Source organism: Dromiciops gliroides, chromosome 1, assembly GCF_019393635.1.
Source record: "Dromiciops gliroides isolate mDroGli1 chromosome 1, mDroGli1.pri, whole genome shotgun sequence".
Lineage (NCBI taxonomy): Eukaryota > Metazoa > Chordata > Mammalia > Microbiotheria > Microbiotheriidae > Dromiciops > Dromiciops gliroides.
The window spans coordinates 252,003,260-252,026,029 of NC_057861.1; the positions used below are offsets into that span (position 1 = coordinate 252,003,260).

Genomic DNA, 22,770 nt, shown 5'->3' on the forward strand with positions numbered 1-22,770 from the left:
ATTTAAATAGTAAGCTTCTTATAGTAGTTTCTATTTTAGTTCTCACCATTGGGATTTTTTTGGCATGACAAGTCCATAATAATGCCAAATGTTGTGGGATAGAACAGAAACAATGTCAAAATGCCCAAATTATTTTCTAATAATCCACAAATCACACTGACAAACTTTTTCTTCTATGGATTTTATTTTGTTATCTATGCCCATGTGTGAATTTATATGCATGATTATTATTTGCTCACATAAATTCTCATCTTTAAGTAGCAGAAAAAGGGAGACAGAAAAGAGAGGAGGGCAGAAGAAAACAGAATATTAACCTAGTAGAAAGACAGACTACATGGTCTCCAAAGGGGACACCCAGCTTATAGCATCTGGATTCTTTTGTTAAAACTGTTTGAGACATCTCACCAAGGAACAACACCCTTGGTTACCTGGTAACCACTTCTGGGGAATGGTGCTATACACTCTCTAGAGAGGGAGATAATTATCAATGCTCTTAAATTTTGAAAAAGCAACTGTTTTAAAATCAAACACAAAACTAATAACATATAGAATGGTAGCCTCTCCTAAGGAGCAACCTATATGCAACTCTATTAATATTCACAAGTGTTGCATTAGAGGGGATCTTTTTTTCCCCCAGAGCAAGCAGTGGGCACTCATCTCAAGCTGCTCTATTCAGTTTGCTGCTGCTATGACAACTCTCCAGAGGCAAATGTCAGGTCAGCTCCAGGCATATATGTCTAGGACGTAATTGCTTTGTCAGAGACCTAATAGGCACCTATTCTCTCTCTGGAACTGCTAAAAGCTCCAGTGCCCAAGTAACTAAGTGATGTAATATTCTTTAGCCTCCCTTTCCGCCACGTGCCCCACTCTGTAACATCTAATTTATAGTTTTATTCTATTCGACTGCAGACCTAGATGCTTCTACACGTGTGCTGAAAAGTTAATGAGGGTACCATTCACAAAGCATCTATTTTGCAGTTTGGTCTTCAGGAGGTCTTCTTGTGGGATCTGTCTAGATATTACAATTCTTATGCCACAGGAAAAAAACCAAACACATCAGATCATCTGTGTTCACAAAGGAAACATCAAGAGCCTTATTGTTATTTCTTTTTCCCCCTAAAGATGTCCTGGTCACTAAGCAACATTTAATTCAAGATGATGAGAATTTATTAAGAGTCTCCTCTTATAAAACTAGAGGTGCACTTATTCTTGCCAAAGAGGGATAAGCAAAGCAGCAGGAAGGTAAGATTTTTGCCCTTGAAAATCATATGATTTTAAGAGGAAAATAAGAAATACATGAAAAATACCCAGGGAACAAATTCAGTACAATGTGGACAATAATAAAGTACAAGGGTTCATGGATCAGGATCCAGAGAGGGCAGGAGAGGTCATCCTTTCACTGAGTGTGGTAGTGACTATATAACCAAAGGCAGCCTTGGAGTTGAATTCACAAGATGTGGATCCATGTTCTGGCTCCATCACTTACTAGCTTTTTACTGTGCAAATCACTTCACCCCTTGAGGCTGCAGCTTCCTCATTTGTAAAATGAATGAGGGGGTCAGTTGGACTAGATGACTTCTGAGGTCTGGCCTTCATTAACATTCTATGACTACTGAGGACTGGAAAACAGTGGGAGGTTTCTTGAGGAAGGTGGGGCTTGAGCCAGGTTTTCAAAAATTGCATGACCATTGGCTTAGAGAACAGGATCAATCAATAAATTAATTTTATAAAGTATCTATTAAGCACTTACTCTATTCCATGTACTGAACCAAGTGCTGGGTATACGAAGAAAGGTTAAAAAAATGAGTTCCTGCCTTCAAAGAGCTCATATTCTAATGGTGTAGATAAAATGTAAATAACTGGATCCATATAGGATTTATAGAGAGTAGATGGGAGAAGGCCATTCAAATGGAGGGAAATGCATGAATAAGTCACAGAGGAGAGGGTAAGCTCAGTGACTGTACAGTAATTCAAGAAAAATATCTGAGTGTTAAATAGCTATTCTACTCCTCGACTCCATTCCTTCAAATCCTAGGAATAATAACCAGAACAACTCTCTGTTTAGCCATTTACAGTTTCCATTGTAATTCAATATACATTTATTATATCAAAGAGTCCTGTCTCCAATCCCCCCCCCAAAACAAAACAAAATAAAATACAGAAATATAATCTATACTTATTCCATATTGGTTACATCAACAGAAAAGCAGGTCAATTTTTTTATATTGGCAACGAAATGGCATTGGGTCAAGTCAATAAGTATTTATTAAGTACCCACAATATATCAGGTACTATGCTTAGGCATTGTGGATTCTAAAAAAAGGCAAAACAACAACAAAAAAGCAAACATTCTCTGCTTTTAAGGAGATCACAGACTTCTTGCAGAGACAGCATGCAAATAACTATGTACAAGTAAGATATATAGAGAATAAACTGGGGGTATTGTTAAAGGGAAAGCACTATGGTGCAAGAGGATTGGGAAGAATTCTTGCAAATGATAAGACTTTAGTTGAGATTTTTTCTTGTGGGGCAATGAGGGTTAAGTGACTTGCTCTGTGAAGAGCTAGTAAGTGTCAAGTGTCTGAGGTCAGATTTGAACTCAGATCCTCCTGAATCTAGGGCCGGTGCTTTATCTATTGTGCCACCTAGCTGCCCCTATAGTTGAGATTTAAAAGAAGCCAGAGAAGCCATGAGGCAGAGATGAAACAAGAAAATATTTTTAGAGATTGACATCTAACAAATTGTATTTAGAAAAATTGACTAATGATGAAAAGTAAAAACAGGTAAGGAGTTCTAAATTTCTCTGTTTCTTCCAGTTATCTCAAGAGTATAATACCAAGTGTGGCAGAGGTGCCCTGGCTTCCAAAAAAATTTACTGTTGCATTATTATCAAGTAACATAAAAATGTGGCCTAATTTTCTCTTCCCTTAACAGAATACTATTTTACCACTGAATTAGTTTATTAAATTGGAGATGTCTTCCTCCAGAAAAATTGGTCTCAAGAAGAAAATCACATTTTTAAATGAAGCAATTCTTATAAGAATACTAATAATAGTTAACATTTATGTAATATTTAAAGTTTGAAATGTATTTTACATATGTTAACTCATTTAATAAGTCATATAGGACCTAGAGGTTACCTAGTCCAATCTCACAGATGTGTATCCTCAGATTTGGAAAAGCTATACCTTCTGTTACAAAACAGAAAGACAGAAGGTAGTGTGGGAAATAGAATAAATAACAGATTGACTTGGGCCTTATAGGCATCCTATCTTTTCTAAAGTTAGTTTAGTCTGTAAGAAGAAGATGCTACATAAAATGATGGTATGGGGTCAATTTTATAAGAATAAAGTTTAAAGTGGGTATTTGTTTAAATGATCTTACAGTGAGATTTCATGACTTTACAATAGGGGATAGATATAATTTATTAGTATTGTGATTTTTTTTGTTGTTGTTTTTTGGGGGCAGGGCAATGGGGCTTAAGTGACTTGCTCAAGGTCACACAGCTAGTAAGTGTCAAGTGTCTGAGGCCGAATTTGAACTCAGGAACTCCTGAATCCAGGGCCAGTGCTTTATCCACTGTGCCACCTAGCCGCCCCTAGTATTGTGATTGTAAAATTACTTTGGGTCAACTTTATGGATATATGTGTGTGTATATATATAACATAATAACACATTCTATATACATATATAAAAGTATGTGTATGTATGTATGCATGCATGCATGCATGCATGTGTTCTGCATTTGACACATCCTGGTTGTGTGACCCTCCCTGGAAAGTATTCTAACTCCAATGTTCTAGTAGACTTTTTAGGGTAATAAATGAAAGTTGCTAACCTATATCAAGAGAATTTTTTCACCCAGGAGTTCTTTAAGCCAATGAAATCACTGGCCCCATCTCTACTGAGTCCTCAGAATCCTAGGATCCAGCCTATCCACAAAAAGTACCCTTACTTGAACAAATCTGGTAAGTGATTATAGGCTGTCACCTTGAAGACTTTCAAGAAGGAGGACTCTAGCAGCTAGCTCTTAATTCAGCCCATTGCACATCTGGATGCCTCTAGTTGTTAGGAGGATTTTCCTGCCTTAAAGCCTAACGTTGTCTCTTTACAACTTCCACCCACTGGTACTAGTTTGGCTGTCTGAAGCCAAAGAGAACAAGTCTAATAATCCCTCTTCTATGTAACAGTCCTTTAGATACTTGAAGACAAGCTATCATGTCTTCTGTGCATTTTTATATTCTTTAGGTTAAATATCCCAAGTTTCTTCACATAATTCTCTCATACCATGAACTTAAAGGCCCCTTGCCTTTGTGATTGCCCTCCTCTGGATAATGCCACTTAACAATGTCCTTCTTAAGCCAGAACTAAACATGAGACTTTATATGAGGTCTGATGGGGGCAGAGATAAATGGGACTACCATCCTTCCCTATAGCCTATGCCCCTTTTAATGTAGCCCTAGATCATATTTTATTTTTTGGCAGCTCTACCACATTGCTGCCTCACATGGAGTTTATAGTACACTAAAATCCTCTGGCTTTTTGTTTTTGCAGGGCAATGAGAGTTAAGTGATTTGTCCAGAGTCACACAGCTAGTGTCAAGTGTCTGAGGCTGGATATGAACTCAGGTACTCTTGAATCCAGGGCCGGTGCTTTATCCACTGTGCCTCCTAGCTGCCCCCTATGTTTCTTCTTCTTCTTCTTCTTCTTCTTCTTCTTCTTCTTCTTCTTCTTCTTCTTCTTCTTCTTCTTCTTCTTCTTCATCATCATCATCCTGTGGCCTTTTACAGAAAAACTGTTGTCTATGTGTGTCTCCTCCATACTGTATTTATGAAATTGATAATTTTCTACCTAAATACAAGATTTTACATTTATCCCTTTTGAATTTCATATTAATAGATTTCGCTCATATGAAAAATATAAACAAAACTACCCTTTTAAAATATTTTATTTTTTATATTCAAAATTTCATTTTCCCCAAATTACATGTAAAATACAAATTTTGACTTCAATTTTAAAAAATCATTGTGTTCCAATCCTTTAAAAATATGACTGTGCAGAAAGAACTCAAAAAATACATTAAAATGAATTAAAATAATTAGGAACTCCACCAAAGTTACCATTTTCAATATAAATCTACATAAATCATCAGTCTTTCTGTATATTACTCATAAAACTTTGCAAGAGGAGATTTCAAAAAAGAAATTACATTCAAAATAACTATAGGATATGTAAAATATATAGGAGTCTATAAACTAAAACACATAGGAACTAGATGAATGAAAACTACAAAATATTCTTTATGGAAATTGTTAGTCCTGAATAATTGGAGATGTATTAATTGCTCATGGGTAAGGCCAGACCAATATAATAAAAATGACAACACTGTCTAAATCAATGTATTTATTGCCATACCAATTAAGCTAAGGGTGTCCTCATCTCAGACCCATTGTTAACTGAAAAGAGAAAGGATTTTCATGAGCAAAAACAGTTGCCTGAGACATATTTCTAGAGGAATGACACTAACATCTTGAAATAAGACAATCAGAGGGTTAAGCATAGCTAATAAAGAACCAACTACTGATGACCAACTTGTAGATGAATTTTGTGGGTTCCTTTCCCAGAGAAATTATTTCTGAGCATAGTCTATCCTCTGAACTTTTTTACAATGCTGGTGACATAAGCGACTGTGGTGATGGTGATAACTTCTATCAGGGTGAGTATTAGTCCTTTCTATGAAATTTTATCAAATTAAACAGGACAGCATGAGTAGTCCTATAGGTATTATTGCTGTAGGTTACCATGAATAAGACCTTTTGTAATAGGAAAATGCTATTCTCTTATGACATTGGAAGATAGCCTATGACATGAAGATATTGTTTACTAGGTGCAAGATAATTCTTAGATGGGCAAAGAAAAATTGAATGGCTTCTATTTTAAAAATCATTACCATTTCAGAACCATAATTAACTGAATATAGCAAAGTTACACTACTCCTTTTGTGCATTCAGTTATGTATAATATCTACCACATGAGGTTATCAAACATTATAACTACTTCTATCTTTGAAACCATAGTTCAAGTTTAAAATGATTATAACATCTGGCTTCATAATATATGTGTGACTACAGCTCAGTTCCCTTAATACAAATGCCAGTGTTATATCAAGGTAACTAATAAGTTTTAAAGTGAATAAATGAAAGAGAAAAGACAGGATAAAAGTAGACAAATTATGTAAGAGGAATATTCAGATGAATATATGGTATGAACAAAATATATAGAACTACTAATTTATGTACTATGTCTAAAATAATTTGGTTTTGAATAAATAATACTAATAAAGCTATTGATACTTTAATTCACATTCTGAATCATATGCATCCCAGATATTGGCACATAAAGTATATCAACTGATTATACCCATCTTTTCTGCCTCAACTAAATTGCTGTGTGTGGCCTATTATATATATCAATGAGTCCAAAAAGATGTGGAAATGACACAATGTCTTGCCTATAAAAATGTGATCCACCCCTTCAGAGCAGTGAATAAAAGCTGTACCAAAAGCCTACATCAAAAAAGTATTCAAATTACTCTATGTATGGAGTAGGGGGTAGGGTGAGATGTGGCTACCAGAAAGGAGAGCTATTTCCCTTCACATATTCTATGATTCTGTCAAATTGTACGCATCTTTTCACAACCCTTTCCAAACACATGGGATTTGCTCCTGCTCTCCATGATGCTTAGTAATCACGTTGCCTTCTTTCTTCTCTCCACCTACCTTTTCCTGTTGAAAATCTGAATCATCTTTCAAGGTCCAGGTTCAATGCTGCCTCCTCTGTGAAGACATGCCTCTTCCCAATAGATAGATGCAATCTCTCATTTCCCAGATCTCCCAAAGTAATTTGGCTATACCTTCCTGATGCTCTTTTATTGAATCAAACTTTTATTGGAATTGGAAGGAAGCTGAGACATCATTTAATCCAACCTATACCTAAATAAGAATCCTGTCTTTAATATCTCTGATTCTATTTATGTCTCTCCCACTAATTCACCACTAGTGATGGCAAACTTACCACTTTCCATATATGGACAGTATCAGTTGTTAATCTGTGGTTTTTTTAGACCTATTCAGAATCTGACTGTACAATTTCGGCCAGTTGTTCTTATTTCTGTGTTCCTAGACCATGTCTTCTTCAAGCACATGTTACTCGAAGTACCTAGCACAGCGTCTTCCACATAGAAGAAGCCTAATAGATACCTGTTGATTTTGTCTAATTGAGTTGCACGTACCTATCTTACCAGGAAAACTGAAAATAAATGTGAAAGTCTTAAAGCAAATTAACTTGTCATCCAGAACATCAAGGGACCTTAACGGAGCAAAATTTTAGGTTGGTTACTTCCATGAGACATTGTGTATGAAGCAACTTTGATTTAATGATGGAGAAGTTTTACTTATTCTTTATCTAGTTCTGTATGCTCTTAAAAGCCTGGGAATTTATAGCTGACTTTTGATGATAAGAGTTAAAAGATGGGCAGGAATAGTCTAAAACAATGAATAAACTAAAATCACCCTAACTTTAAAATGAATTATTACCCAGCAATCCCACTTTTAGGTCTTTTGCCCAAAGAAATCATGGAAGGGGGAAAGGGACCCACATGTACAAAAATATTTATAGCTGCTCTTTACGTGGTAGCAAGGAATTGGAAGTTGAGGGGGTGCCCATCAATTGGGGAATGGCTGGACAAGTTGTGGTATATGAATACAATGGAATACTATTGTTCTGTAAGAAATGATGAGCAGGAAGAGTTCAGAGAAACCTGGAGGGTCTTGCGTGAGCTGATGATGAGTGAGATGAGCAGAACCAGAAGAACATTGTACACAGTATCATCAACATTGAGTGTTGACCTACTGTGATGGACTATATTCTTCTCACCAATGCAATGGTACAGAAGAGTTCCAGGGAACTCATGATAGAAGAGGATCTCCAAATCCAAGAAAAAAAAAAAAGAAAGAAAGCACTGTGGAGTATAGATGCTGATTGAACCATATTATTTCTTTTGTTTTGGGTGCTGTTGGTTTTTTTTTTCTTTCTATTTTGAGGTTTTGCATCACTGCTCTGATTCTTTCTCTTATAACAGGATTAATGCAGAAATAGGATTAATGTTATTATGTGTATATATATGTGTGTGTGTATATATATATCTATATGTATATGTATAGAGATATATAGATATAACCTATATCAGATTACCTGCTGTCTAGGGGAGGGGGGGAGGGAGGGGTGGGAGGGAGAAAAATCTGAAATTGTAAAGCATGTATAAACAAAAGTTGAGAACTATCTTTACATGTAATGGAAAAAATAAAATACCTCATACATGAAAAATGAATTATTAATAATTATCCCACAGCAGGTTTATCTTCCTTATTGATTTTTTTAAAGTTCACGTTAAAACTACTTTGCATTTCATGAGTAACTTGATTTGATGGCATAGCCATCATAGGATCCACAGTAAGGGAGGTTAAATCTAACTTTTAAAATGTGACCTCAAAAAAGAGAGAGATTGCATTTTTATGGTTCTGAACCTTAATCGTCGACATTTTAAAAAAAATCTCACTCAAAAATGATAATGTTTTTATTATGATGGGCAGTAGGGAATATACAAGTGTATCATTCACTAATCTAGTAGAAGATTTTAGAATCTGGCCTTTTCTCCCCCACCAAAATATGAATGCCCACAGCAAGAAATGCAAGAAATGACTGTGGTATTTTTGTTCTAAGATTTCATTTCTATCCCCATCATTAAGATGATATTTTCATCTTGTGACAAGAATGAGATTAAACATAAAATAGACACCAATTTTGGAGATGTGAAAATAAATAATATAGTTAGTGCTCTAGTAGAATTTCATCTCAAGGAAACAAACTATATCATTTTTTTACCTTTATATCCTTGGCATCTAGCAAGGTACCTTGAATAGTGTAGGCAGTTAACAAATTGTTTAATAAAATTTTGCCTTTTAAATCCACAAATCTTAAAAATATGATATTAGTAGAAAAATGTCATAGGTGCCTATTGTTAGATCAGAGCACAACAAATTCATAAATTCTACTTCTGTATTTACCCTTCTATTTTAAGGCTAATTTAAATAAATGGAATCTTCCTATTTTTTAGGGATTGAAGTATTTAAAGGTATATTGGCTTATCTTAGCTACTTAGTATAAAAATAAAGACTACATGTCATCTTTCCTATTAGAATGTGTGCTACTTGAGGGCAGGGTCTTTTGCCTTTCTTTGTATTCCTAGTACTTAGCACAGTGTTTGATACATAGTAAACATTTAATGAATGTTGACTGATTGGAAAGAGAAAACGCTTTCATTTACTAAGGGTTTTAAATAAGATAGAAAGTTATAAACAATTTGCCTCTTGAATACAAGACACAAGAAATGCAGTCTGTAAACTTTTTCCCCTTTCTTGCTGAAGACATTGGCCGTTGTTTTTTTCTTTAAAGATAAAATACACACATATGTATATGTATTAGGAACACATATGCACATTATTCATATATTATATATGATATCTAAAATAATTTTTAAAAATCCTATATGGATTTGTTTCTTTTCAAATTTCTGACTTATATAGATGCATATTATTACAAAATTAACACTGCTACTATCTGAAATACTTAAAATGTTAACACTGCAAACATTTTAAAGCTTAGATCCATGTTATGCTGCTAAATGTTCAACAACCAGTTCTGGTAAGGAGAAAAAGGTACATGCAACACATTCTAAAGTTTAATCTACATGATCACTATTTTCCTTATTACTTTCTTAAGTCTAGAAAACCTACAAAACCATAAATCAAGCCCGGAATTGTAGCATTTACCAGTTTTCAAGGTGTAAGTGCTGACACTGAAAATTCAACTATTGGCTCTTGCTAGCTGGTTCAAGCAGTATCTATCACATTCCTAGATTAGACTATCATGAAAAAGCAAACAAATGACCCAGTAAAAACCATTAGGATTGGCCTGTGTTAGTCAAGACCTAAGACTATTCATAATGTCCAAAGAATATAAGTTCCTAAAATCTCTTTTGAAAAGACATGTATTAGTCCAAATAAATGCCAAGTCAGCTATAGAACAAAACCCTAAACTGATATCTCTTTGTTTTTTGTTTGTTTTTTTGGTGAGGCAATTGGGGTTAAGTGACTTGCCCAGGGTCTCACAGCTAGTAAGTGTTAAGTGTCTGAGGCCAGATTTGATTCAGGTCCTCCTGACTCCAGCGCCAATGCTCTATCCACTGCGCCACCTAGCTGCCCCTTGATATCTCTTTGAAAAGAATATACACATGGATCTACACATTCAAAAATAACAGAGTCTAGGCTATACTCAGGTTTTCTGCAAACTAGATCTGTATTCAGTCAAATAACTGCATAAAATATTAGAAAATGTATATTTTTTTCCTGGTTCTTAAATATTTCCCAAGGTAAACTTTTTAGCTACTTCAAACTAACTAACTAACTAACTTACTAACTATCTGAAGGAGGAACCTGAATGATAATACTACTGAGTTCCAAGTTTTGGTTTATGGGTTAAGGTCGGTTATCTGGATTGTGAATGTCTTAATTAAAGCTCTCCAATCTGGCAAGCTCACTTAGCTGAAGCCTAGTGTTGATTAGGTCAAGATCTTGGTTCCAGAATTCATTGGGGTTAATTGTGTTCAAATGGAGAAAAGAAATCTTTCATTGCAGGAGAATTCCCAAAGGATTATTTTAGAATTCTCTGAGTGTGCAAGAAATCCAACTCTAAGTGAACATTCTTCTAACAAGTGGAAAACAGCGACATCTTTGTATATGGGCAGAGTATTGAAAAAATAATTAAATCTGAAAATATATTTGATAAAACCCATAGGGATTCTTTCTTGCAGCTTCCCATATCATTCAGCCCAAACACAAAATTTCAATCAGTTTTATAGTAATATGGTACAGAAAGGTATTTAATTATAGCAGCATAGAAGATGAAAATTAGTTCAATTCTGATGATAAAGTTAAGCTTCAGAGATAAACACAGACTAGAAATGACTTTTATCTCAGTTTATTAACCAGGGCAATAAATGGCATGCTCCTTGATATTTTGCGCATTGGTCTAAACATGGCCATGTCTAGGTTCTGGCAAACTGTAAAAAAATTAATTTCAGTGGCTATGTTTTACTTGAACCACAGGTGCCTGTCTTGGGTACTCAGTCTTCCTTCACAAGAGATTTTAGGAGTTAATTGATATTCAATAAGGCTATGAAATAAAGAATTTATCCAGGCTGTATCACTGCATAAAGGACATAGAGAATATGTCAGTCTCCCAGCCCTTGCATTGCTATTTGCATCAAATACGAACACATATATCAGAGGTCCAAATTCCAGCCTCAAAATACTCTGATTCTTTTACACTCTGGGGATTAAGCCCCAGAGATGCCATCACATGGACTCTGAATTACTCAAGCACACTGACTTCCAATGCTAAATCTCCTATCAAGAGCTTGCTTGCTAAAAACCTCTTACAATACACTCTGAGCCTAGTATCTGCCACAATACCTAACACAAACATATAGGGGACATCCTTATGACAAGAAAGGAGGTTCATAAAATTGCAGGCAGCTTTATCCTGTCATAACACAATGGTTCCCTTTGTTCTGCTTTCCCATGCAGGCATCCTCAAGCATTTAGTAATGATAAAGCAAATGTCCCAGCCATTGTACACTATCATCACTGTACATTATCCATGTGTTTAATATTAAGAATACCACTGCCGTCATTATGTACTATGCATCATGTTCCCACAAACTAAAAATCTCAAAATTTATAGAAGAATAACAGAATCTCAGAGATGGTAGGCACCTTAAAGGTTATATATCCTAGTCTTTAGCAAACAAGAACTCTCTCTACATCTCCAGTAAGTTTCCATACAATCTCTACTCAAAAACATCCAGTGATGCACATTTTTTTGGGTGGGGGCAATGAGGGTTAAGTGACTCGCCCAGGGTCACACAGCTAGTGTCAAGTGTCTGAGATCAGATTTGAACTCAGGACCTCCTAAATCCAGGGCAGGTACTTTATCCACTGCACCACCTAGCTGCCCCCTAGAGATGGTTACTTCTAAGGGAGCCCATTCCTCTTAGGGATAGCTGCTCATCAGGAAATTTTTACATCAAGGGTAAATTTGCCTCTCTGCAATTTATATTCAGTGGTACTTCTTCAGCCCATTGGAGCCATGGAAAGCAAAATGATGGACCTTCAGATCTTTGAAGACTTTGTCTCCTATTAAATCTTGTCCAGGTAGCTAGGTGGTGCAGTGGATAGAGTGCTGGGCCTAGAGAGTCAAGACCTGAGTTCCAATCTTGTCTCAGAAGTTTCCTTGTTTTGTGACCTAAGGGAAGTCACTTAAATAATGCCTGCCTCATTTTTGACTGTAAAAAGTGCTTATTAGTTGTGTGACCCTTGGCAGATCACTTATGCTTCATTTATAAAACGGGAATAATAATAGCATTTCTTTCTCATGGTTGTTAGTAAGGATAGAATAAGATATTTGTAAAACTCTTTGCACATCTTCAAATGCTCTAAAAATTCTACTATTATTTTAATTCTCCAGGGTAACAGCCCCATATCTCTAAGTAATCTCCACATGGTGCGGTTTCCTATTATATCAGCTATATAATGAAACTGAACATTAGAAATGAGTTAAAGTTGCTTGTGGGTAAAGGGAGAAGGTATATTAAGAGGAAGGCCATGGACTTCAAGCAATAGTTTTGTTATCCATTTCAGTTCCACTCAAAGCTTTTTTTTTTTTTTTTTGCTTTCAAATATGCCTGTTCTGTAAAAACAAAAGGCTCATTAAATCCTTTACACATGAAGTTATGGAAGAAAACTTTTCTCATATATATCTCTATATATGTACATATAAACATACACACATATACACATATATGCATATATGTGTCTGTGTGTATAAGTATACATACACAGAGCTAGGTTGCATAGTGATAGCCTGGCCTGGAGTCAGGAAGACTCATCTTACCGAGTTCAAATCTGGCATTACATGCTTACTAGCTGTGTGATCCTGGGCCAGTCACTTAACCTTATTTGCCTCAGTTTCCTAATCTATAAAATGAGCTGAAGAAGAAAATGACAAACCACTCCAGTATCTGTGCCAAGAAAACCCCAAATGGGATCATGAAGAGTCAGGTATAACTGAAATGACTGAACAACAACAAAATGTACACACACATGCACATACTATCTAAATAAAAGCTTATGTCATGACCAATGGTCCTTTTACAAAGAAGTGTTTATGCCCATAAAAGTCTTCATTAACAATCTCCCTTGTATTCATTAGTGATTCTTTTTAACTCTCATTTCCCCAGCTCAACCCTTCTTAATCCATTCCTTATCACTAGATTCAAAGAACAAAGGTAAAATTCCAGAGACAAATATGATATTTACTCTTGAGAAGTATTAAAAAAAACAGGTTGTAAGCATATAACTGTTTCTTAGTATAACTTAGTATAATTGTTTCTTAAATTCCATAGGTTCTAGATGTCTGGTTATGTGTAGGTCTAAGGGATATGTTCATGCACAAATTTCCAACTAATTTTTAAAAAACATTTTTGTTTTAGCAGTTCTCCACTTCTGTGACCACAGTCTACAGATAAGATGTCTCAGTTTTTCAGTGTTTGAACTTTTTCCTTGCTGACATTAGATGACAAACTTTCTAACATGGTAGGATGTGAAGGTTCTCCTTAAAACCTTCTACTGAAATAAAATAGCCTATTGGGGCAAAACACATAATTTTCCCAGGAGCCTTGTAGTCTCTGCCAAACTGAAAAGGATTGAGGTAGAGCTTTGGGTCATTGCTACAGCTCAGGCTGCTGTCACTAGGATAGACCTTTTGATTTCTTTTCATTATATCCCTAATAGACCATAATTTTCCCATTAAAATAATGGAGAAAAAAATCAAAGAAGCATGTAATTTCTCAAACTTTCAAATCTGGGCATGCCCAGAAAGTGAATAAAGCAAAAAATTATTTTGAATAAGCAAAGATTGTATTTTTAAAAATGTACCAAAGAGGGGCAGCTAGATGGCGCAGTGGATAGAGCACCGGCCCTGGAGTCAGGAGTACCAGAGTTCAAATCCGGCCTCAGACACTTAATACTTACTAGCTGTGTGACCCTGGGCAAGTCACTTAACCCCAATTGCCTCACTAAAAAAAAAAAAATGTACCAAAGGAAGAAAAAATAACACCAGCAATCATCTTTACAGATCTTATCTTATGTATTTTTCCCACTGAAACCATAAGGAAAAAGCACTGTCATCTCAGTTTCAAGTAGGTGGCTACTTAATAATAATGGTGAGAAAAAATGTAGATGTATGAAGCTGCTTTGATGTATACAAACTTTGAAACATGATATTATTTATATTTCTACAGTGACAAATTAGAAAATAGTCAATTTTCCAAATCAAAATGGAAATTCCATGGGCACAAGTAAAAACTCATAGATGCATCAAAAATTAGAGCTGAAAACTAAGAAAATTCAGTGCTTCTACAAGAGAGTCATCTATAAAATATCTTAAATTATCATACTTTGGGGATTAATCAGACACTTTAGGAAAGAGAAAGAGCTTATTTCATCAGGTTTTTTCCATTTGCATCTGCTACAATACTAGCTTTTAGCCTTGGCCACTGAACTCTTTCATAAGTGAGGGTTGTTTTAGAATAAGAAACAGAGAATTTATTTAGCATTTCAAATGATAACATTCAAATCCAGATTGCAAAGCTCCAAAGATACTCAATTAATTAATTAATTTCACAATGCCTGTAAAATAGATGCTAAGGCATCAAGCCTAAATTTTCAGAGGTAAATTTGGAAATGTTTAAAAAGAGGCTAGGATGCCCCTTGCAAGTATTTCATAGCATAGTAAATTTTATTTGCATTTGGGTATGGACTGGATAAGATGGATGCCAAGGTACCTTTTTTTTTTTTTTGGTGAGGCAATGTGTCTGAGTGTCTGAGGCTGGATTTGAACTCAGGTCCTCCTGACTCCAGGGCAGGTGCTCTATCCACTGCACCACCTAGCTGCCCCTACCAAGGTACCTTTTAACTCTGAAAATCTGAGATTTTGGAAATTCCAATTTGTTTTACATATGAAGTCCTTTCAAATATTTGAAAAAAAAGACATCTATAATTGATGCCTCCATTTCCTTTTTTACTTTTCTTAACTCTCTCTCTATCTTCTGGCTTCTGACTTCATCATTTACCTGAAACTGTTCTCTCTCTTTCTCTAGTTACCAATGATCTCTTCTTTCCAGATCTAATGGCCTTTTCTCAATCCTAACTGATTTTTTTTTAACCTGGGTGGAAGACCTAATTTGGGTATATCAGTACTAGATTTCATCTTGGTAGTTTTGAGGTCAAGAAGCTACCAAGTTCCAGTTCAATTACCTAATGTGTTAACTGGTGCAATAGAAAGAACAATGGATTCGGACTCAGAGGATCTGAGTTCAAATGTTGCTTTCTGACACTATCTATGTGTACTACCTATGCAACCTTGAGCAAGTCAGTCAATGAGTCAGTCAATACACATTTATTAAGTGCCTATTATGTACCAGACACTGTATTAAGCAAGTCATTTAACTTCTTCAGTTTTACCCTCTTTAAAATGGGGTCTTGTACTCTGTGGCCTGTATAGTTCCTTCCAGATCTAAATCCATGTTCCTGTTTTTCTTTAGAAAAAAAAGGGCCATAGTGAAAAATATAATGGTAACAGACTTTCTTCAACTGCCAGGAACTTCAAATCAGAATACTATATCCCTCCAAACTTTGCAGTTATCTTTATTTTTAATTTTTTTTTAGTGAGGCAGTTGGGGTTAAGTGACTTGCCCAGGGTCACACAGCTAGTAAGTGTTAAGTGTCTGAGGCCGGATTTGAACTCAGGTACTCCCGCCTCCAGGGCCAGTGCTCTATCCACTGCGCCACCTAGCTGCCCCTGCAGTTATCTTTTTTTTTTTTTTTGCAAGGCAATGGGGGTTAAGTGACTTGCCCAGGGTCGCACAGGTAGTAAGTGTCAAGTGTCTGAGGCTGGATTTGAACTCAGGTCCTCCTGAATCCAGGGTCGGTGCTTTATCCACTGAGCCACCTAGCTGCTCTACCCTGCAGTTATCTTTAAATTCAATAAGAACAGATCTCCGTGTCCCTCTACTAGAGACAACATCCCTTCAGAAACACAGAACACATTTTACAAATGAGAAAACTGAAACTCATTGGTGAAATAATCTGAATTTCTGTGTGGGCCATAAGGAAGTTAGATTAGTTAGAAGGGGAAGGTGCAATGGAAAGAAGGACCTGGAGTCAGGAAGAACTGAGGTCAAATGCAGCCTCAGATACTTACTAAGTGTGTGACCCTGGGCATGTCACTTAACCCTACTTGCCTTGGTTTCCTCATTTTTAAAATGAGCTGGAGAAGGAAATGGCCAACCATTGCCAAGAAAATCTTAAATGGAGTCACAAAGAGTTGGAAGCAACTGAGAACCAACTAAACAATAACAAATTTCACAGAGATGTTGGTTCTGTGGGTGCTTTGAACACAGCCTCTCTACCTTCATTTCTGGTGTTCTTTCTATCATATCATACTTCTTCATTCATCGATTAATCAGTATTCTTGGGGTCTAGTCATTGAAGAATTTCTAAGTCTAACTGATTATACCCTAGCCTAGCCCATATCTTTCCCTTTTACCCACAGGGATATTGTGTTATTAAGACTTTAAGCATTCCCATGTGTTAATACTATTCCTTTGAGTCTGAACACAGAGCTAAGTCCTTCCTTGCTATTTCCCAGGAGAATGTTAGGCACCGGTGGAAGTTCATGAACATTTTCTAATTTTCTAAGCTATTCTACATACTTTTCCTAGTTCATTGCCTGGAAGCATTTCACTATTTATAGAATGTGCAACAAAACCTTCATTAATGAAGCAGCTACATTCCAAGAAGTCATTCTTGTCAGATATTTTGTTATCAGATGTAACAATAGATTTTAGAAATACTTCAGACCTTGGAATAATTTGCCATAATCTCTCCTTTCCCTTCATGTAGTAAGGCAGGTTGTAGTTCACCAGCTATTTTTTCCCCAACAGAAGAAAGCCCTCACACCCTCACATCTTTCGAGGATAACTCTTCATCCAATAACAGACATAATATCGCTGGGGAGAGGGATGGGGTGTGTTGCTTCCCAATCTATGCAATGGGATCATGTGACTGCGATTGTAGCCTTTGCACAGACTTTGGCTTCTCCTTGAGAGCCCTGCAGCTGTGAGAAAGCTACCACCTCTTCCACCCTAAGCTACCAGAAACATCACAAATCTAATATTGTGGAGCCAGAAACTTTCCATTAACCCCTCTCTTGCTAGTCTGCTTTTGTTAAAAGAAAGCTTGTGTCCAAGGAAATTAGTTTAAATAACACAGTATAACAACATTATAATTTTATTTTATTTTAATTTATAGGGCAGCTAGGTTGTACAGTGGATAGAATACTGGGCCTGGAGTCAGGAAGACTCCTCATTGTGAGTTCAAATCCAGCCTCAGACATTTACTAGCTATATGACCCTGGGCAAGTCACTTAAACCTGTTTGCCTCAGTTTCCTCATATGTAAAGGAGCTGGAGAAAGAAATGGCAAACCACTCCAGTATCTTTGCCAAGAAAACCCCAAGTGGGGCCACGAAGACTAGGATATAACTGAAAAATGACTTGACAACAATAAATAATGCTAAAGACAAATGACAGAAATGAATAATTAGTCAAAGTATCTCCCCAACTGTATTATATAGCCTGTCTGTTATTGGATAGAGGGTCATCCTTGAGAGTTCTGAGGGCTCTCTTCTGCTGGAGAAAAACAGCTGGTGATCTTTTCTTTTATTCCTGAGACTGAGGCTATATGTGTGTTCAGCTAAAGTCTTTAGCCTAGTTTGCACACAGAATTGTATCTGCTGAGCATGATTTACAGATTTCAACACACATTTAACACATTTCCTATAGTAGGGGTGAGAAACCCATTTTTCTATTAAGGTTCATTTACCCATGGGGGTAGGGGAGAGAAACAATTGGGGCCACATAATTATAAATCAGTTTAATCTGTTTCTTTTTGGAGTGAACAGTATCAAATGTTCTGCTGATATGCCTTTTAACTCAAGGGCAGGGAACATTAAATTCTATTTTATAATTAAAATATACTTTCATTCATTAAGAGGAGACAGGAAGGAGGAAGATATAGAAATGTGAATCTAAAAGGAGAGAGACAAAGGGAAACTGCAAGAAAACCAATGTAATATACATACAAATACATGCAGACCTATACACACAAAGGGAGATGTTTACAGGCTCACAGAGACTACAAATGTACAAATGTATAAAGTCACAGAAAGAAAGCAACACATATAGACATATATACAGAGAAATGGTCTTTTTTGCATTAATATCCTCATTTTCTATTTTTTTTACTTTAATGCCAGTAAATAATTTATATCTATGTTGGATTTTTATAACTATTGGCATAAATGAGTAATCCTAACTTTTGGTATTTACCCCTTACTGCAGATGAAATTAAACCATGGGCCTAAAGTTCTGCATCCCTGCACTATCAATTAATATAAGGATATACAAACAAACTTTTGTTTAGGCAATTAATCTTAAAAATAGTAGCAAAGAGATATAGAAAATATTCACTTCTTTGTTGTTCTTCCTTTACTGTTGACCATAGCTACTATTTGTTACCCATATGCCTTCTAAAATCTTGGCTTATTTAAGAAAGATAGAAAACATTTACTGTTTTTTTCAAACTTCATTGTGAGTTGTCTTCCTAATAAACATATTCCAAATGATTAATATTTCTGTATTACACAAACGGCATCCACTCCCATGTATTACACTTAGGAATATGGCAGATCCCCAAACACCTAGGTACCTGCTGTCTGTCCAGACGCATCCTCTTTGCAGCATTTCTACTCTCACTCTCACAGGCTGAAGCCAAGATACTCTCTGCAACTGCTGAAGTAAGGTGAGAAGGAATAGGTCGAGACTAAAAAAAAAAAGAAACAGAGAAAAAATAAAAAAGAAATAAACATTATTAATAGGCTCATTAACAAACCAATGATTTCCTTAGAGGAGCTCATTGAAGAGTCACATGTGCAGGAGGATCCATTCATTGTAACTTAATTTATTTGAACAGAAGGAGGAAATGGAAATTGTAAAGATGAAAAATGAAAACTAGTTAGAGGTTAAAGCTGCAGTGCATACACAGATCCATCATTTCCCCCATAGCACCATTGTCCGGAGTATTGAGTTTGGCTCATTAGGCTGCGTTTTCTGTAGGCAGTGTCACACTTGAAGCATCACAGCAGTAACCCTGCTATTGGAATATTTCTAATAAAACTAGAAATTCATTTTTAATTCTTTTATAGCAGATGACAGTGTTTTTTAAACTTATAAAAACACAAGTGATGGGACTCAAATATCACTGAAAACATAACAGATTGTCAGACCAACTCAGAACATTCTTGATATGAAATGTTATGAATATTTACAATCTTTGTTGTAGCATGATTGATGTGATTGAAATTGATGTGATTTTAAAATGAATCTATACCTACTTGGACATACTAATAGATGGCGAGCCTAGTGCAATATGGATATATTTCTAGGTTTTAGACAGGCAGATTTAAAAAAAAGATGAATTCACATTATGAAATTTAATAACATTTACTTGTGTGAAATCTAACTTCCTTATGACCCACACAGAAAGGAATGACTCGTCATCTGAACTACCACCTAAATAGCTATAAATGAAATGCAACTCTTCATATAAATTTGTGAAGACCATAGAACAGATTGTTTTCATTCTTTTCTCAGTAATTACACTCAAAATCCTCTTGCCAAAAGATGGACTTAATGACCACCTAAACCAGTTTTCTTAATTAAGATACACAGAGATAGAGCCAAAATAACATGAAGAATAAGTTTGAGTTGAACACAATTCAAAATACAAGAACAGTTTTAGGAAATTAATGTACCTGAAGTGTCCTTTTCAGTTTTCTTTTCATTAAGCTTCAGTCAACAATGTGTGTGTAACTTATCAAAAACTCCAACTGAAAGAAAATAGCTCTCTTTCCCCCTGCCACACCCAAGAAGCTCAAACATTTTCTTAACTGTCATTTAGTTTTCTAAAACTCGCCAAGAGAAATCTTAGAGACAAATCTGACTGTAAGATTTATATAATCATTCTAATTTCTGTAACAATTAGGTTTGGGGGGCAGCTAGGTGGCACAGTAGATAAAGCACCAGCCCTGGATTCACGAGGACCTGAGTTCAAATCCGACCTCAGACACTTGACACTTACTGGCTGTATGATCTTGGGCAAATCACTTAACCCTCATTGCCCCGCCAAAAAATAAAAATAAAAAAGAATTAGGTTTGGTCACTAGTTTTTTGATAGATGGTTATAGATGTTTCCCATACTCAGACAGAAACCAACGCTTTGACCTTGTGTGATCTATAAGGCAGACTTGCACACTGCTTTCAGGGAAAGGGCTGGCACTGCACCATGATAATATCTACTCATCTACTAACCCTGTAAGATCTCTCAAGTGATGATGATCATATATAGCTTTGACAACAGAGAAGTACAACAAGCATCACTGACTCTGGGTGGATTTTTTGGAAGTCATTTCTGCAAGACTGAAAGAAACAGACTACAGAATGGGGCAGAGAAAATAATACCGAAAAGGGGAAGCTAGAATATTAGAAGACAAACAGAGGGGCAGCCCATTGAAACTATACTGTTTTAATTAAGTCAGTATGCATTTATTAAGGAGTTACTATACACCAGGCATTGTGGAGAAACAAACTTGACTGGACTGGATTCCAGTAGCATCTGATCAACTTTGAAATGAATGGTAACTCTATTGAAAGGTTTTAATTATTCTTCTTTCTTAAACAGCAAAGTGACAGATTATGAGTCTCCTTAAAATATGTCCATGATTACTGTCAGAGCATAAATCAGATGGGTACTCACTGACCTTTGGCTTTCAGAGGAAACATAGACGGTCATCCTTCCCTTTCCCCCATTCCCAAGACCAATTCAACAAACATGCATTAAGCATCTGCTAAGTGAGAGGCACTCACTAGGTCCTGGACACATGAAGACAAAATGAGAAACAGTCCCTTCCATTAAGGAGTTTACATTCTAATGAGGAGAGACAGCATGTCAACAGTCAAGCATAACTATAACAGTTTGAGGAGAGTGAATGCACTGCCAACTGAAGGGATAAGAAATGACTTCTTGAGTCCCATGACTTTGCTTACACTGTCTTGGGAATGGAAGGAGTGTATTTTTTTTTTTTAGAGAAATATGCTATTAAGGGTAAGTCAAATTATATAAATATAAAGACTAATCTTTTAGACAGGGATTCTTGACCTGAGGTATATAAGCTTGCTTTAAAAAAATATTTGATAACTGTATTTTAATATAGCGGCTTTTCTTTGTAATCCCATGTAGTTTATTTTGTACATTTAAAACATTACTCTGAGAAGGGGCTCATAGGTTTCAGCAGACTGCCAGAGGGCTCTATGACAGAAAAAAGGTGAAGAACACTTGTCTTAGAAATTTAAACTATTAGATCCCCTTTTAGTTCCAGGTATGGGGTTAAAAGTATCTCTTTTTCAAATCTTAATTCTCTAAAACCATTCAGGGAAAGGGAAATTTCACTCATTACCTCTAATTTCTTTCCCTTCAGTCTCCCTCTTAGGACTTTGTTAAAAGATGGGGTGGTTAAACTGGTGAACAGAGATTAATTAACAGAAATAAAATCCCCTTAAGGAAAAGATATAGCCTATAGAAGAGAGGAATTAAAATATAAAACTTGTAATAAAAATTTCTATAATATTACATGCATTTATATATTTATTTACAACATGTCTTTGATTTGTAAAGAAAAAACACACTGTAAAATACATTAGGTTATAGGGGAAAAAAACTTCTTGAAGTTGAAAGGTGCAAAAATGTTGGGGAATCTCCCATTTGGCAAATCTTTTTATATTTTATAATATTTCCATATGAATATTTTAAATAGAGTTTCACCTATAGAAAGGGTGGGCAAATAGATGATACTTTAGGAAACTGAGAGCCAGAAAGCTCATGTGTGGGTTCATGGTTTAAGAATATAAGTATTATTCCTTCACATCATGCTACTTTCAGTTTAATCATTAATCATAGAATGTTAGCATTGTAGGGGACTTTAACAATATCATATTAAACTGCTTTATCATTTTGTTTTGTTTTGTTTTGCAGGGAACTGAGGGTTAAGTGACTTGCCCAGGGTCACAAAGCTAGTAAATGTCAAGTGTCTGAGGCTGGATTTGAATTCAGGTGCTCCTGAATCCAGGGCCAGTGTTTTATCCACTGCGCCACCTAGCTGCCCCCATAAAGTGCTTTATCTTATAGATGAGGAGAGACTGAAGCATCGAAAAGTAAAATAACTCACCCCAAATAATGTAGCAGGTTGATGGCAAAGCTAAAATTAGCTTGTCTCCTGATTCTCAAGTAAGTGCTTTTTTTCATTAGATCATCCTCACCCCCCCAAAAAACAACATTTGCATAGAATTTCTTTTAAACTACTTATCATTAGAAGTTCAAATAGAGGTTAAATAATTACATAGCAAAGATGATTCAAA

General features: G+C 35.8%; 1 protein-coding gene across 6 annotated transcripts in view; it reads right to left on the reverse strand.

The window, feature by feature from the left end:
• The window catches only part of NOL4 (nucleolar protein 4), a 450,254-nt gene that overhangs the window by 60,513 nt on the left and 366,971 nt on the right, over positions 1-22,770 (reverse strand). For all 6 annotated transcript variants that reach the window (XM_043978614.1, XM_043978615.1, XM_043978617.1 and 3 more), the window contains one exon: positions 19,007-19,120. In XM_043978614.1, coding sequence (XP_043834549.1) covers positions 19,007-19,120 — 114 coding nt within the window. The remainder of the gene's footprint in view (positions 1-19,006; positions 19,121-22,770) is intronic.